General features: G+C 46.4%; 1 protein-coding gene across 1 annotated transcript in view; it reads left to right on the forward strand.

The window, feature by feature from the left end:
• The window catches only part of cpne9 (copine family member IX), a 50,143-nt gene that overhangs the window by 18,651 nt on the left and 13,123 nt on the right, over positions 1–18,369 (forward strand). Inside the window, exons 5-6 of the mRNA XM_068742514.1 lie at positions 2,845–2,884; positions 3,432–3,508. Of these exons, the coding sequence (XP_068598615.1) occupies positions 2,845–2,884; positions 3,432–3,508 (117 nt within the window). The remainder of the gene's footprint in view (positions 1–2,844; positions 2,885–3,431; positions 3,509–18,369) is intronic.

Below are 18,369 nucleotides of genomic sequence, written 5' to 3' on the forward strand. Positions count from 1 at the left end.
ACAAGAAGAGCGGACGTGTTCCCCCAAAACAGCGCGAGAAATGCATTCAATACAGCCCGAATTACCAGAGTGAGGAGGCCCGCATGAAGAGTACTGCGAGGTCCGAACATTAAAATGTCATTAAAAGCTGATGAGTTTCTGTAATGAAGAACCTGAATGAGGTCCTTTCTCGTCATCCGAGGTCAAACCAAAGAACTAAGAAACTCATCTGAGCTGCAGAGAAAGTTTATCCCAGGGGTCCCCAACCACCGGGCTGCGGCCTGGTACCGGTCCACGAGGCATTTGTTACCGGGCCGCACAGAAAGAATCATTTATATAATTTCCGTTGGGTTGATTATTAGAATCTGAGCTGTGTTTTCTTTTAAAAAATGACCGACGTAACATTCACCTGTCAATCTTCTTGGTCACGTGATACGTTACTAAAAAAAATGAATAAGCCCGTAAACTAAAATGAGTAAAAAAACAAAGAACTTCTTTGCAAAGGAGAAACGACCAACTGAGGAGGAAGAGGAGCCGACGGCCTCCAAGAAAAGAAAGCTACTTTTAACAGACAATAACATGAGTCATATTTAAAACACGGGTTTATCATCAGGTGACTCGTGCACCGAGTCCGCTCTGCATGATATGTGGAGAGGGAGGCGGTCCATCTGAGGATGATGATGATGATGATGATTTAGGTGAAATGTGTACAGAAGATGCGAGGATTGTTTCCCGTTGATTTCTACCTTACACTTTACGGCCTTCCTAAACTGAATAGTTGAAAATGGCCATTATCCTTCAAGTAATGAGGTGAAAGTAATCCATTACTCTCAGCTGATTCATCTTCTTTCTGGGACTCATTCTTATGATCATGATTGATATGTGTTTTATGATGACTCCAAATGAAAAGCTTTTTCATTTGGAACAATTATTGAGAAGACTCAAAATATTTTTGTCGGTGGAAAAAACCTGATTGATTGATTCGTGCCTTTAGAATCCCGTCCCCCGGTAACCCCCGCTTTTCCGTTCATTACGGTGTGGATTTACTCCGGTTGACACGAACGGAAATGGCAGTAATGGGATTCCGCTGCACTAATCACCGCCGTGATGGCTGCATGAATCAGCCTTGATTACCTCGCTGTGCATTTTACACGCTGTAAAGCTGAGTTTTACAAGTGTGAGTGGGCGTCTCGGCATAGAGCCCCGGAGAGGAAGTTCTTCAACCAACCAGATTATCCGGAGTCTCTGCATCTTAAATCTGCAACACCTGACGCGAGTCTGGATCCATGCAGCTCTGCATCCTGAATCCTGCATTAAAGATCAGCGTCGTGTCTGAACCAGAATCTGGACCAGGATGCGATCTGAAGAAATGAGGCGGATCAGAAACACACTTCAAAACCATTCCCGTTGTTCTTCATTCCTTATGAAGTCCTCCACCGCCGCCGCATCCTGCCGTGTAAATCAGTCATTGGATTTTTTTTACTCCATTGCTCAAATCTAATTTGGCCCTCGCTCACAGGTTTATCCTGCTACCGGATCATTTCATTTGATCTACCAGAACTCCACGCAGAGCTCAAACCGACATTATCTGGGAATGCGATTCTAACAAAGTGCATGTCGGAGGTGAGACGCATCACCCGGCTTCTACTTCCCACTTTAAGGCCCAATGACTCGCCAATGACAATTAGAGCGATTTTTACTCGATCCTATTTTCATTTGCCGAAATAACTCTCCGGGAAAAAGTGGTGGCGTCTTCTGGAATTTGTTTGTGAAATCTGTGAGAAGTTTCCTTTCCTGGTGAAGGGCCTGCAGGCCGGTTTGTCACCCGGTTGTCACTCCTGTCAGGATGTGCCGCTGGCCGCGTTGGCTTCTGTTCTGAGCAGGCAGAACCCTCGCCTGCCCGTCACCGGGCAGCCAGGCAGCCGGCGTCAGGAGGGAGATGAATGAAACATGGAGGAGAGGATGAATAAAAGAGACGACAGGTGGAGATGATGAAATGCTGTGATGGAACAGTGTTGTCCGCAATTATGTCTTTCTACGCCGCAGGTAGCCGAACCGAGGAAGTCGTATTTTTGTCTTTTAACTTTTTTATTATTCACCGGTGAAACGTTGTTTATTATTGAAGAGTTGCACCAATTCTTGGCTCAAAAGGCAACGCGTTCCACCAGTTGCCGTGGCGACCGTTCATTCTCTCACTGAGTCATGGTTAAAGCTTGAGGTGAGGAGGTTCGGCCGTTTCAAACATACATTGGAAAAGCAGAATAGTAAAGCCTTTATTGTTGTTGTTATGTTTAGAGTCTTAAAGGCATCGGAGAACGTTAGAGGGGAGCATCCCGTCCACTGGTCCTTTTGTCTCCTGAGCTTCTTTGACAGAACTAGCTCAGTGTTCAATGCTGCTGCTCCTCTAAGTCAATAAAGAATTCATTTCCCGAGCGCGCTGCGGGCTTCCGTCTATTTTCAGGAGCGAGGATGTTAAACATCAGTCAGGTTTAATATGCGTCCCGAAGCAGCGGAGATCACATCCAGGTGGCTCGCCGTCGACCTTCATCCCTCCCATCCCTGAAGACTTCAGGGAAACGATAAGTCGGGAAGAGGAGCTGAAGAATGCATGATCTCAGTGGGATGGTATTCGACATGCGAGTCCACCTTGATCCCAGAGTTCACTGAGGAGTGACGCTCCACACCCATAGATTATTCACCCGTGGAAGAATTCCGTCTCCATGTTCCCAGCAGAAACGTCCGCTTTGCTTTGCGTCGTTTGCCAGATGACGAACGCGGCGGGACCGCTTGGTTCCACTTCTTCCGCTCAGCGATTCGTGTCCTGAAGGCCGACGGTTAACGCCCGCTGTCCTTTTTTGATTGCAGGTACAACGTGGACACCCGGAGCTCCAACCTTTCCAAACATGTAAGCGGCCTTTGAGACGTCCCAGTCCTGTTTCTCAGTGATGTTTGAATGGTGCTGAAACTGTGCAGAGACAGGAAGCGTGTGGAACTTATTGCAATTAAAATGAAATGCAGTAATAAATAATGAGTCGGGTAAAGAGTTTGCCTTGAAGGTTAATTGCTTTTAGCTTTGCTGCAGCAGCGATTGTGTCATTTGACATCAGGCCAAACGACTCATTCCTGTTTTTATGAGGCATCTCTTCATTGTCTTCTCAGCGTTTCCCCTAACTCCTGTCTACCTTTCCTTACTGCCTGCACACACCTGGATGAGCAGAAGGTAGGCTGGCATCCTTTCCCCTCAGCCATCCGAGGTCTTGGCGTGTGTTAAACGCGACCTTTCGTGAATGCATGCGTGTGTTTCATCCGCCCGTCCGGAGGGAGCACGCCACCTGGGCTGTGAATGGATGACCTTCATTTTAACGTTAGAGTAGAATGAAGCATCAGTTGTCGTGAGGTTACCGGGGCACGCTCGCGGCGGTGTTAAGCGTGTGCTGGTTTGCTCTGTGAAGGACTTCCTGGGACAGATGTTCTGCACGTTGGGCGAGATCATCGGCTCGACCGGCAGCAGGCTGGAGAGGACGCTCTCGTGAGTACAGAACGCTTTAGCGTGCTATAAGACACGCCTCATTCCAGCCTTAATGTATCGGCATTCACAGAATGAGTCTTCTGTCGGCTCGTGTCGTTTGAACGTGGCGATAAAGTTTTTAACGGTTTTCAATGAAGCTTTCTGGAAATGTGGGCCTTGGGAAAGGAAATGGATGATTAGATTTAGAAGCTTATCTGGAAGATGGAGTGGATCCAGGAGACACATTTATGAATGATGACATATCGAGGCAATGACCCCCGCCCTCCTCTGCCTCTGATTGGCTGACTGTGACAATGACGACGATGCCAAGGTGACCTTAAATGGATTTGTGAGTTCCTGTCATTCGCTTAGATCCGAGGGCCCTCTAGGCTTATCTCTTTTTTTAATAAAGGTGCTATCTTGTTATAAACTTACCCAAACTGGCAGGACGTTTATATTAAAAGGCAAAAGTTCAGTAATAAAATGAGAAGTTTGGTTTTCAATCAGCAGTTAACTTGTCCGAGCGGTTTTCCGTCCCTCGACGGAACCCAAAATGACTGAAGACCAAACGTTCCAAGCTGCATTCCTTCAGCTCCGGCTTCTTTAACACAAGTATTTATATTTTTGTTACATTTCAAGGACAAACATGTCAGATGACCGAGGTAGAAAACTAAATGTCGGAAGTTCTATCAATGAGTGTGGCTCCAATCAGGAGGCGGAGCCAAACATAGTCGTTAGCAAGCTCAACAGGAAGACGGTCCTCAGAGGTCGATGAACGGGCCAGAAACAGGCAGCCGGGAGACATCCAGCAATGGATAACGATGAATAACAAGAACAGAGGGAACGGTGGCGGGTACAGGTGCACGCCACCGGAAGACAAAGGAAGCGATGAGGAGGAGGAACTGAAGGGGAGCAGGTGGGTGGAGGAGGTTCAGCGTGCCCTTTTGGGATTTACAGCACGATTTGAAGTGGTTTCGTCTACAGATGTGAGTGAAGCCCCACCGATGGGGGACGGAGCCGCTTCCTTTCACAGCTGGAATCCCTCATCAGCGTCTTTTCGTTCGCTCGCCGTTCGATCACCTGCCACCCGTCGGCAGCGATTACAGTGAAATGTTGATTCCAGAGTCGTCGCGGACATTCACGCGCCTGCGCCTCCATTTCCTCTCCTCGCACTTCATTAGAGCCGTGGAATTACACAGGGGGCCCCTTCAGATATCATTTCTTCAGGCCTTTGTCCTCCAGACGGAGCTCCTCATTGGTCAACGTGGAAAGCCGGGATGCTCCCGTGTGGAAAAGCAGCCCAGAGGTTAACTGTGTCATCGCTATCCGTGCTGGAGAGGCAGCGCCTCTTCCCACCCAGAGGCCAATGGCGCTTTGGCCCGAGGCTGCGGTTCCACCGAGCCCGTTGTTCATGAGCTGGAAGAACCTGAAGAGCTTCCACATGTTCACTCTCTCATTAGACGGGCAGCCACTCGTGTGCGTTTCAAGTGTGATGAAGTCGTTTTTGTGGCGTATTGCTTCATGGAGGACGGACAGGAAGCCGAGGGGACTGAAATCTCTCGTTGCATCGCATGTCGGGGGGTTATTAATAGAGCCGATGATTGAAAAGCACCGCGATGAAGACATAAAGAAGATCAACGGCGCAAAGAAAACTCCGCTTCGGAGACATAAAGCACAGACTTCATGATCTGCCGACGATAAATCGGATTTCTGGGAGTCTTCTCTGTTTGTCAAAGCCGATTGGTTCGTCCCGGTGGACGCCTGCGGGTACATTTCCTACATCGCCAGTGCCGGATCCTAGTAACTTTATTTTGTTGGCAGGGCCCCACCAGGCAGCGCCGCATGTGGGACGTGAGGAGTGTTTGGGAGCCCAGAGAGGTTATTGATTACTGGGGATTAGAACACGGACAGAAGTCACACTTGATTTACAGCCAGATGTGTAAAAGACAGAAAAAACAGAAGGTGATTGATGGGCAGAGACACGCAGACATAATCTCACATCGATCCAGTCCGACGCCAACGAGAACCGCTGCTCAGGCCATTTATTCCGGCATACATTTGTCATTTTGGTGCCACATTATTTCCAGGATGGATGGATGGAATAATATCAGAACGAGTAGCCCCGGGGGAGTTTTTCAGACTTGAAAAGATACGAGGACTCAGAAATTCTAAGAGTACCTGTATATCGATCCCCTTTTAATGGCAGATGGGGTTGCCAAGGCAACTGAGAGCATGATGCGCATTTTGTGCTATGCAGCGGTGAAAATCCCAGGTTATAAGATTATATTGTAAGATGGAATTTAGCGCGTGGCTTAAAGGGTTACGATGGAAACACACCTTGAGTCATCAACTATCCATGCAGTCCGTTATGTCCTTTACACCGCCACCTACTGCCCTGGAATGCAAACGGCACCTCTTTCAAATCTTTATGGAGATCTGTGGGGACAATAATTTATTCCATGTTCTTGTATGAACAAAGAGCTTGTTCAAAACACCAAAGAAAGACAGAAGCTTTGTTATGCTAATAAAACTTGAATCGCTGCTCTTGATTGGTGTACAGAAAAGTCAAAACAAAGAACTCACTAGAAGAGCAGAGGCTCGGTATACATGGCCCATCCTCATCTCCTCATTATCCAAATCTACACCAAAATCCAGCAGTTTCTTTTCCGGGATAAGCAAGCTCCACTTTTAAAGAAAGTCTCGTGCAAATCTGACCTCCGCTGCCGAAGTCATTAGAAGAAAATCTTTGCTTTTAAACGGCTGAAACTGACAAAAGAAAAAAAAATGGAGAGAAGCCTTTAATGAATGCCCCGAAAAAAAAGGTATTTTTAAAACCAGTGATTTTTATTAGCTCCACAACTTTAGTTTCTCTTTTGTTTATGTTCCCTGAATTGCTTTCCGACTCAGAGTTGTCTCGGTGATCCGGAATCTGCCACCATTAAATGGTATCCATGGCAACCAACAAGTAAAGGTGTCTGAACATGGAAGCAGGGCTCTCATATCATAGCTGAGGTTCCTGATTTAAAATAAACCAGGAAATAATTTATTTCTTAGCTTCTATTTTGCTCTTTTTTTTTTTTTTTCTTTGCTACTGAAATGTTTTTTTTTAGCGTTGCTTCTTTTCTTTCCCACTTTTATTTCTTTACAAATGCAATTAACTTTGTCGCCTCAAAAAATAAATACACAAATGCGCGTCTCGCTGCTCCTCCGTCGGTGGCTGCTTCATCATTGCTTTATTATTACAGCGTTTAGCATAATGTAACCGTCGACTCTATGATTTTAATGCGTTACAGCCTCACAGATATCACTGCGTGATTAAATATAGTCATTATTGCACATGCATGTCTTCGTTTTATTGCTCTTCAGTATTTATATATCCAGCAGTTGGTGTGATTAAGTATTTAAAAGCCATATGTAGATGCTGCTTGATGTTTTAGCACCCAGCATGCCACTGTACAACAAACTGGCGCCGGCCCAGCGCTTTGATCATTCCCGCCTCTTGCCAGCTGCTCCCTTTTGGTTTGACAGTTCACTCCCGTTTCTGACCCACCCAGTGTTTAACATCAGCTCTTCCCATCCCGAGGAAAACCCCTGATTTTTATCTGAGACGTACCTGAAAAGTTTCTCTCTAGTCTGCACCTGACGGTCACCTGCATAGAGAGGAGGTTGCCATGGACCTTCTCCGGATTGCCCATTATTCCCAGATTCCCATATTATTCCTAGATTTTTCACAATCCGAGGTTAAACTTCATTAAATTTGCAGAAACAATCACCGGTAGCATCTTTTCTTCACATGCAGGAATGTTAGACTTTCAAAATAAAGGTATCCTGAAATGACACAATAACAGAATCCAGCATCACACGTAGACACTAAAAGCTGTACTGTATTTGACAACCGAGAGTGAAAATACTGATTTCCATCCCATAATACCTTTTGATGGACTCCTCTTTCCCACCCATTCATAAATCAGCACCATTTTTCCATTATGGTGTGGTGAAAAAACGTTCCCGTTTGTATCCCCCCCCCTAATCACTGAGGCCATTCACAGGTCACGGTGCCAAAATGAATCGCTCCCTTATTTATTTCTTACATGCATAATTAAATGAATAGAGGCGTGCTCCCAAAATAAATGAAACCCTTCAAACATCAATTTGCAGCAGGAACAAGCTGTCGAGGTGCGTTAGTGAGATGTACGAGCTGGAGGGTGGGGTCTGGGTTGCTATCCCCTACCCCCCTCCCACCCACCCACCCCACTCCATCTTAATGAAACACAGGCTTCATGTTTTCACCGGCAGCAGCGGAACGTTTTTCAGTTTACTCTGCTCTTCCGCTCTTTCCTGCACATTGTGGTTAAACCTTGAGCGATGCCGATTGGACTGAAACCATTCAGGAATCTCTTCAACAGTCAGACTCCGGGGATCTGGGATGTTCACTGCAGGCAGGGATTCTTTATTGCCGCTTCGCCTTCCCGTCTTCCACTACAGATCAGGAGCAGCATTGTGCCTGCCTCATAAATTATCGTAATTACGTTCCACATTGTGAGTTCCCGTTAGCTGATAAGATTAAGATTCCGGTGAATTATGCCCCGGCAGGTTCCCTTACTCCAATCATTCTTATCCCCCTCCCGATGAGCGTCGTCTCCATCCCATCACTGACCACTGGGGTTAATCCCCTTAATTAGATTGGGATCAGAAGAGAAGGAGACTCCTCAGTTTGGATGGAAGCGTCCGCTTCTTGCTCTCCGGTATCTCCACTTCTGGAGCTGATCTGACTGGAAAGAACTGCAAATCAATTCTGATTCCAGACTCAGTATACTGTCATGATTTTTTCGAAAAATGGGGGGTACACATTGCGTTTAGCACAAATTACGGAAAGATTCCTCGATGGATCTTGATGAAACGACCGCTGGTGTTGAATCCACGGTGATTGAGGTGAGATGTTTGCATCTGGGACGAGCCGGTCTGATATTAGCATCTGTAGTTCCGACACGGCGGCGTAAAACTACAGAGAATGGGAGGCGCAGCAATTGAAAATAAGCACAGATGAAAAATCGCGCCTGGCCGTAGCTCCCACAGCTAATAAGAGGAGACGCTTAAGAACAACAAATCGTCTGCAGAGAATGTTTGTCACGCTCAGCACTTTTCCGTGTCACTGGAGCTGTTCTTTGGTGCATCTGTTCCTGCCATTCTCCCCACTGAAGGCACTTTTTTCTGCATAGAATGCAGACTTGCATAAAAATCGTACTTTTTTTCATCTTTGTCTAATTAAATAATTTGCTGGAGCTGCCGTAGGATCCCAGCCATCCCATCGTCTCCCAGGCCCGTGCAGGCATCAGTAATGGGACAGGTCTTGAGGCGTCTTCAGGGTTTTTGTTGGGGAGTTTAGCGCTGGCTTTGGGTTATTTATAGCAGCATTTACCCTGCAGGAGGGACCACCATATTTTATTTAGGCTCGCTCACTGGTGCCACTGAGGCTGAATGTTCCCTCTTATCGCTGCTGCATCTTTGTGTCTCTGGTTGGAATTTGCAGGAACGAAAAATGTTTTGCTGTAAAAGGTAAAATCAGGGTGCAAGGATCGAAAGGATTGTTTGTGACAGACGCTGCTGTTAAGGCAGGCATACCTGTCATCCATCCATCAACACCCGATCAAGTCTCGGCGGAGGTTGCCGTATTCCAGGATGGATTGTTGCGTGTTCGGGGTCTTTCCCAAGGTCTCCCTGCGGTCAGTATCCACGAGCATTGCATGGATGTAGATCCACACGTTCTATTGTTTTAAAGGTCCCATATTCTACCCTTTTTTCCAAAAGTTAACACAGTTCCCAAACACTTACGTGAAATAGCTGTGACAGATGCAAACAGATGTTCCAGGACAGCGTCCCTCTTTTCTGTCTCAAACAGCTCTGTCAGAAACGCCTCTGAAAATGTAACCGAAAATGCATAGCGGGCACGCGCAGCTGCACGCTACCATGGTAACCGGCGAGGTGACTTATTGTGATGTCACAACAGGGAAGAATGCTGCCAGACATTTTTCAGTACTTGATTACAGAGCTCCTCAAACTACGCAGGATTGACTGCATGGTTTAATTTAGCGGTTTTTGTGTTGGTAATGACCTGAAACCACCAAAATATGAGTGAAAAGTGATTTTATTTTTCCTTTAAGTGTCCCTAATATTCCTCTGAATTGCCTGACCTTCAAAAGCACTTTGAGCTCATTGCTTGAAAAGTGCTTGAGACGCTGAGCGGGATTGTTCATCAGAGAAGTACGGGGGGGAAAACAAGCAGGAGCAAAGTGGTGAGTAATGACGAGGACAATTTGCAAATGGACCAAAGAAAGTTTCAGGGGATGAACAAAATTTACTTCTTCAGAGAACAAGGAGAGTGGCTGGAAGGTCTGCAAGCGTCTTCCCTGCCAAGCAAAGTCATTTTTCGTCTTTGCTTCAAACTCTCTCTCTCTCTCTCTCTCGCCCTCTCCTGCTGTTCTTTCTCCTTTACCTACGCCAGAACAAATGATTCCTGGCCCTTGAATCTGAGCTCTTTTATCTCTTCACACTAGATGGTTTCATCTCTTTGGCCGGTTTTCGACTCTGATGTCTTCCTGTGATGAAGAGATGAGCTGGAAGCAGCATTTCTTGTCTCTGACCAAGATCACACAGCGACCAGAAATGGCTTGTCGTTGATATTTGTGGAATTCATTCTCATCATCAAACAGTGGATTCTGCAGGATTCAAGCAGAGGAACGATACTGCTTCCTGACATAACTTCTCCAGTTTGGAGAAAACGATCCGGCGTTCATCCCTGACAATGCAGACCGCACGCCTGTTAGATATCAAATATTCATGCATTTCATGTCATTCATGATTAGTCTGCAGGAAGATGGATGTCTCTTTGTCTTCCTGGTGTAAAAGAATGAAGCTCAAATCTCCCGTAGACGAATGTTTCCCTCTGAGCTGGAGCCGGTATTGATCGAGGGTTAGGGCCGTGTGATTGACGTCCCAGCTACCCACATGCGTCAGTGAAATAAGAACATGCATCAGCGTGAAGACCTCCCGAAAATGACAGGAAGCATATTGGTATTTTTTTTTGGGGGGGGGGGGGGTTAATGTCATTAGTTCAGAGAGGGATCGGGTTCCGACTTCGCCTCGGGATCCAATCAAGATGCTTCCGCCTCGCTTTTCAGAGCCTGACTTGTTGTCCAGGTTCACCGCAGTGTTTCTCCACTTTCAGCGCACACACACACACATTCACTGAGGTGTGGCAGAACTTTTCTCTTTTGGATTTCTTTCATATGAAGCATATAAATCTAGATTTCTTTTCGTGCTTGTTGTTCAAGCAGTTGAACATTAAATCCATCATGCATATTTGAAAAGAGAAATCTTAAGGGGCCGCCGTCATTTCAATTCCTCCTGCTACGGTTATATCCACATCTGTCACTCTGTCCATCGCCCCTCTTCTTCTTCACAGCGGCAGCAAAATGAGGTCAGAGCGTCCCCAAGGGATTGATTTCTATTTCCTCTCATCCATCCAGCCGCTCCAGGCCGGCACCTCTCACAACCCTCCACTTACCTCTTACACCGAATAATTATTTATTAAACGGTTTGAATATCAGCGAGAACGCTGCGTCATTGGACGACGACCTCAAAGCTTTCCATTCTTTATTGAATCTGTTTTAAAATGAGTAGATAGTCGGATGGATGTCTTTGATTCTCTCCCACATCGGGGTATGAATTACACCTCCTTTCCCCTTTTTCCCCACCTCACTTTTGATCCTTGCAGGAATTCAAAATTAGCCATTTCCTTCAGTGCAGTGAGGGTAATTAGGGAGGCAGGGATTGCACCGCCCACTGATGAGCATGTTCCCCTTTGTGTTTTACAGCTCCGCCTCGCTGCCCAGCCTCAGGCCTGCTGGTCATCTATTATTAAAGCTAACCTAATAGCTGCTAGCTGGGCTCTGTCTCTAACCTAGATAGGACGCTGTCGCTGTCCATCATACGAGACAATCCCGAGGCGATTGCCCCGTTGCCAGGGATTGCATTTTGTACCACTGTGTTAGAATTATCTAGACTCGAAATGTCATCTCGAAATGTCATAATGTTCAAATTATTTCCATTTAATTGAAAACTGTAAAGCCAATTAGACTCCATACGGATCCTAGATACCGAGCTGTCAGCGGCTAATCAACAATCGGCATTAGATGTAGATTTACAGCAGCATAAGATTAGCCTAAATTAGCCTTAATTTTAAGGTTTCCAGACTCTTGAATGTAGAGGGGGCGTCTGCTTACGGGGCCGAAACGTCGAGCTTGACAATAAAGCTTTGAAAGACGTGTCGGTGCCTTTAAGGGTTTCGTTTGAGACTAGAACCAACCATTCGCCTCACCGTCCTATACTAACTTTATTAGCTATTCCTTCCTGGTTAGATAGCTTGGCATTTATGGCGTTTTTATATGGCAAATAAAATTTCAAAGTATCGGCTGTTATGATTGAAACTTTTTCTGACTGAAACTGAAATATAAAGGACAGTAAAGGCTGCCAGTATAACCAGTATAATCCAGTTGACGGCTACTGCGTGGAAGCTCAATCTACTTGCATATTAATGGAGCCCGGCTGACCTGGTTTCCTGCAAACATTCTTTTCCATCAATTATATGTAGGGCACACAGGCGTGAAAATGGAAACTCGCAGGAATGGAACAATGGCAAAATTCTTTCATTCCTTTCCGGATGTCTTCTGCTCTAAAACTTCAATAATCCGCGGAAGCAGCGGAGTTAAAAGAATTAGCCACGATGGCCCCTCGCCGCCAATCAAAGCCCTCGTCCCATCCTGCGTGAAATTTTCAACACGTTCCACAGGAGGGTAGACGCGTAGCGGGAAGCGCCAGCGTCCATAATGAGTCGTCCTCCTTGTACTGAAAGAGGATGCTAGTGATGTTTTATCCTTCATCCCCCGCACATGTTTGGAGGACGCGACCATTTTAAAAGAGTTTCTTCCTCAGCCAGAGCGAACCTCCACCAATGCTGCACCGCCACACCTTAAAACAAGAGTCCCGTTAGAGCTTGAACACGGACTCTCCTGTCCTTCAGGATGTTGCTAAGTTACTTTTGAAGACCCGTCAAACTTCATCAATGAGGCACAATTTGGTCCAACCACTCAGCCTGATAAAGGACTCACTCGTCCCTGAGACGCCTGGATCTGACTCACTCGTCACGTAACCAGAACAATGGCCGCCCTCGCTGCAAACCGCCGGCCAGGCGAGATGGAGAGCGGCAATATGAAGGCAAACGTGGCTCTCCACAAACCTGAAAGCATTTAAGAATCTATTTAAATTCCACGCTTAAAAAAAATCCAACCCACTCATGTTTGAGTGAAGTAAAGCAGCGGGATAAGAAGTCAGAAATCAGCGATCAACGATCATTCGTGTTATCACCTGCACGAAGGACACAACCTGACAGAACCTAGCGAGAGTACAACTTGCATCTTTAATAACTCCAATTAGTCGAAGACAAAACGCACTAGTGCTAAAGTCGGGTTAAAGTTTCCAATCATTAGACGAAGAAGCAAAAACTGTTGTTGTCGCTGTTAACGTTTTGGATCCGTGAAGGTTTCATTGTCAAGGCGAAACTTTGCTCTTCGTTCACAGTAAAGAAAGGACAAACACACACACACACACACACACACACAGAGGAAAAAATAGACTTTTTCAGCCGGGCTGCTCGTTATCTAATTATTATCAGAGAGAGCAGTGGAACAGAAGCGACAGGGGAGAGACGTCTGTGTCAAGTGCAGCCTTTAATTGGATGGAAGGAGGAAGTGCTGATATAACCCACTTTAATCCCGTCCCTCTCCTCTTTTTATCTTTGCGTACCGGCTACCTGGACGCCCACACAACAACGTAAAAACCGTGTGAAGCGACACGCGCGCCTGTTCGTGACGGTGAAGAAAGTCTCCTGTTCTGTCGTTGCCGAGACGACACGCTTTTTGTCCTACCGTCCATCGCTTGCTGTCCTTTCTATGAGCTGAAATGGAGGATGATCGGAACGCTGACTTAAGCCTGGTGTGCAATGGGCTAGCTAAACCCATTTCATTCCCATTGTGTTCTGTAATGATTTGGATTTGACCTTTAGGAATAATTAAAAAGGACAACCTCTCTAGCAACGTACAAGGAAGATCCCCTCCACCCATCTACCAAGTTTAAGCAAAATGCATAAGAGGGTTCCTGTCTACGAAATGGGAATGTTGTAAAAAGGAAAAAAGTCCTGAATTCTCTCTTTATCCACTCCAACGTTTAAATTACCACAAGCCAAACCTTCATAGGAATCCGTCTGATAGATTGATCCTAATCCTGCTGACAACCAACCAACCAACGAAGAACAGACTTGGGTGAAAACATAACCCCCTCGGTCGATGCACCCACGGGCCAATCAGTTTCAGTCCTCCAGGTGGCAAAGCTCAGAGGAACGTGATTGGATGGCCGGCGAGGTCTGATGATATTGAACTGACCTTGTCAAGAAAACCAAACCTCAGAAGTGATGTTCCAATTATTGGTATTTTCTCTGAACACGGCTGCCACAAACGCAATTTTTGCGTCTTATTGTACGCCAGCCGACCCTTTTCCACTTCAATTCCTTTCTGTACTTCCCACTTATCGTCAACGTGACTCACGTCCCCGCTGCCTATATTCCCAGCTGCGGACCGCTTCCCATCGCTCCTCCATCCTCCCTCCATCCTCCACTCTGTCTGAGAGCATCCTTTCATCAGAGCTGTGGAAGTGAATGAGACGCTCACGCTGTCAGTCGCCCCGTCGGCCAATGAATGAGGGCGGAGAGGATCGCAGGATGTCACGCTCATCTATTACCTTCCTTGTAATCAAAGGAACATCACCCTCCTCCGATTCGGAGTTCTACAGAGCAGATTCCTGTACTTGCTGCATGCATGTTAATATGTGCACTCATACGTGTGCACAAACATGCCCCTGCGTCTGCGAGTCCATGCTTTCTTCTTCTGGGAATTCTGTCACGGCTTGTTTGCTTCCTGGCTTTTTGGTTTTGTGTTTGCTTGGGACGACCTGTCTGGGTTTGAACCGCTTGGAAGGCGCTCTTGTTGCTGGATGCTGTGAAGGCGCTTGTCTTTATCGTGGCTTCAACCACCACACCTGTGTTTTTCATCCTGTCTCAACAGCCTTGATTGGACCGCTCCTAACATTCCTGGTGTTTCTCCAGCGGATTCTTTTCCGTCCTGTTTCACACACACACGCTGGAATCAACTTTTACTCTGATTTGAAGTGAATACCCTTAAAAAAAAGTGAAGTGTCTGCACTTTTCAGACCAGGAAATCACTTCTTATTATTTTAGATGATGGTTTAAACAGGTCTCTCTCCTGATGATGATGATGTCTGACAGTCTGGGTCTAATTACCAAGCCTTTCTCAATCCTCTCTGCATGGCAGCAGTTTTCCAATCATTTCACTTTGGCCTCATTCTGCTGTGAACAAATGAGTATTCACCATTAATATTTATTGTAATTCCTGCTTTCCACTGAAAAGACCTTTTTAAATCTCACTGGGATTAGCCTGATTAAAATAAAGGTATAATATATGCTCTCATGATGAATTTGATTTGCATATGGTTAAAAGTATTGTCTTATATAGAGCAAAGTTCAGATTCTAATGACACCTGTTTGTTCCAGTGTAGAGAATGTGTCATTAAAAAGCTCTCGGGTGGGCTACATGGGATCGTCTGTCCTGTCCCGTGAGAAACCGGTTTCCTTCTCACCAACACGGCCTCGGGTTCTGGGTGGGGTTTGATGCCGAACGAGCTTCCTTGATGCTAAATGTCAATAAAGGGGTCCCCAAACTACGGTCCAGCACATGCTTCCTGGAAGGATCAAACGTTTTTACCCTCGCCGAAGGGGAGGCGAGGGTATTGCAATTGGGTCCGTTTGTTTGTCTGTCCGCGCGCATAACTCAAAAACTAGTAACCCAATCGACTTGAAATTTTTACACAAGCAAGGTTCTGTCCGTGGCTCGCTCCTCTCCGAGAATGGCATTGATCTGGGTCTGGATCCAGATTCTAGAATTTTTTTTTACATCTGGAATTGTGCCTGTGCTGTAACATGGGAGTGTCACTTTAAGAGAGAGGGACACGAATGGCGTGATGGGAGGATTCTTTAACATTGCGAGATAGGGCACTTGGAGGCGAGGGTCTGCAATCTCTGATTGATCAGCTTGTTGTAATTGTAATACAGTTGGGGGTTTTCCTCACCAACACGGTGGCATAGTTGGCAGCATTGTTGAATTGTTCAAAAGGCCCTGGTTTCAAATCCCACTACGGGAATGAGATGGAGCAGGGGCAGCAGAGTAGACCTAGGGCACACCTGGGCAGAGTGGAGTGGACCAGTGGTCCAGTTCACTCCGCCCAGGTAAGGCCCTAGGCCCACCCTGCTACCCCTGCTCCACCCCACTCCCACAGCGGGACTCGATCCCAGCACCTCCGGACACAGTGAACGCCAGTATTGCTACCAACCACACCACCGTGCGGGCGAGGAAACCTGAGGCATTAACAAAGTCCTACCCGTCAAATAATAAGTTGATATTTCAGACCACAGCGTGTTACGTTGTACTATGCTGTGCTATTTCATGATGTGGAGCGGATGTGTCTCTGACGTCATACTGGATTCAAAACCAGTGCCTCTGGCCTAAAGTCAACAATGTTACTCTCTATTTATCCTAATGTTTGATAGGGTAACATAGAGGTCTCGGTGGTGTAGTGTGAAGCACACATGACTCCCAGACAGAAGGTCCCGTGTTCGAAACCAAGGCATGCAGCATACGGATATTTTTTTACAAGAATTTGAGGTTTGTTGTTTGGTCCTCGGCAGCTGTATCGGATCAGCTGATTGAGCCAGCCGGCTTCAGACGGCGCTCTCCAGTCGTTCTTCGCCTCTGCGCTTTGTGATAAAGCTTGAGAGAGACTGATTTTGGGTGTGTGCCTGTGTGACACTGGATTTTGGTTCATGGGTTAATGTGTCTGCCAGTTTGAGTGTGTGTTTCTAGTTCACTCGATTCATGTCACTGTGTGTAGTTTATGGTAAGAAGTAGTGATGGTGAGATGAAGCCTCATGACCAGGGGTCCCCAAACTACGGCCCGCCTCCACATTTGGCCCGGCCCTCTGAAGAATACCAGATACATGTTTTCTGTGACAAACCCGGAAAGGGTTATTTGGTTCTTATTTATTTTATTAATAGTCTTATTATTTATTTACTGACTTTTTTTTAAGTGAAGAAAGGGTTATTTGTTTATGTGTGGCTGTCTGGAAAATAATAAATGTTTATTTATTTTTTTACAATAAATGTTTAGGCACCCCTGCCATCGTCACACTTGTCCTGTACAAACTGACCCCGGCCCTCCATCAGAGAAGGGAACAGTTACGTGGCCCTCACAGGAAAAAAGTTTGGGGACCCTTCATGGTAATTCATCTCTAGACCCTAATTATGTATTTAAAAAACAAAAACAAAACGGAGGTCTTTTGGTAATTTTGTTTGTCTTATTGTATAAACTGGTATAACGTGTGTGGGATTGGGACACAGATCAGGTAGCGGTGTGTGTGGATGGATCAGAAGTGTGTGGGAAAACTCCTGCCACACACACACACACACTGTCCTCATCCTCGCTGGATCGATTTCCTCCCTGCTGCTGTTAAGTTTAGCTGCAGCTTTTAGCTTGTGCTGCTGCAGGAACAGGACAGAGGAATTAAATGACTGAACGCTCTCCAGCATGCATCCCTATCCCCCCCCTTCCTAATTATGCAAAAGTCATTCCCGGAGCGTTGGCGGCCTGCAGACGCTCGTACATCACTGTTACCGTTTGTCGTGAAAGTAGCACGGTCACCAGAGATTGATTAAAACCAGGCTGAGAGCAAGAGAGTGCCGGGATGAGTCTCATTTGGAGTGTTGGAGGTTCGCAGGTGGGGTGACGTGACTGTGTTCACCAAACAGACCGCCTGTGGTCGAACCACGCCTCAAGGTTACAGGAAACGACCTCCAAAAGGGAATAAATCGTGTGTGTGTGCGCAGACTCATCATCTGCAGTTGCCTCCAGCTTAGTGGAGTTGAGTGTGTGTGTTTTGTGTTGTTGTGTGTGGGTGGGTGTGTGACGGATGTTTATGGAAACATCCTTAAATTTCAACCGGCGTTTTAATCACGCTGCAGCATCAGGCAGCCGACCGGCGGCGGTGGCGGCGGCGCGGCCTGGAGTGGATGGAACCAATTGCCGAGTCGTGTTGTGAAGTAGATTGTGATTTCCAGCCACAGGGGATGTTCATGTGGACGAAAAAGGTTTAAACCCTCGTTTTCACTCCACTTGAAAACTTTCAATTCCTTCCCATTAACTTGTAATTCCCTCACAAACTGATCCCGAGATATTCCGGACTGTTAGGCAGAAGCAGCCTAAAGAGATGCCAGCGGGCTTGGATCGGTGCCGATGCACAAAATGGTGACCGGATTGGATCTGTCTTTTGGAGATGTTGAGAACGTTTTAAAGTCAAAGCGTGAGATCCTCAGACATTAAATCGAAACTCTGGATGTGAGATGTTTTACAATTGCACTTAACCAAGTGTCCCTTTGAGAAATGACCCTGGCCCTTGTTTTATAATCCAGATCCAATTGCGCCACAATTACCGAGATGGTTCCGTAATACATCACTTGAACGAGGGTTCCGATCTCCCCTGAGAGAAGTTAGGAGGCGGGAACAAAGCTATGATTGGAGAAAAGATCGGCAGCGCGTCTCTACGGTGGAAGTCATCCTATTATTCCTACTGGTAATATTTTACTGGACAGAATTCTCTGTGGGAGGGGCTAAAGTCTCATTCCACGATTTGCAGAAAAAGATCC

This window comes from Brachionichthys hirsutus, chromosome 8 (assembly GCF_040956055.1).
Source record: "Brachionichthys hirsutus isolate HB-005 chromosome 8, CSIRO-AGI_Bhir_v1, whole genome shotgun sequence".
In the NCBI taxonomy this organism is placed as follows: Eukaryota; Metazoa; Chordata; class Actinopteri; order Lophiiformes; family Brachionichthyidae; genus Brachionichthys; species Brachionichthys hirsutus.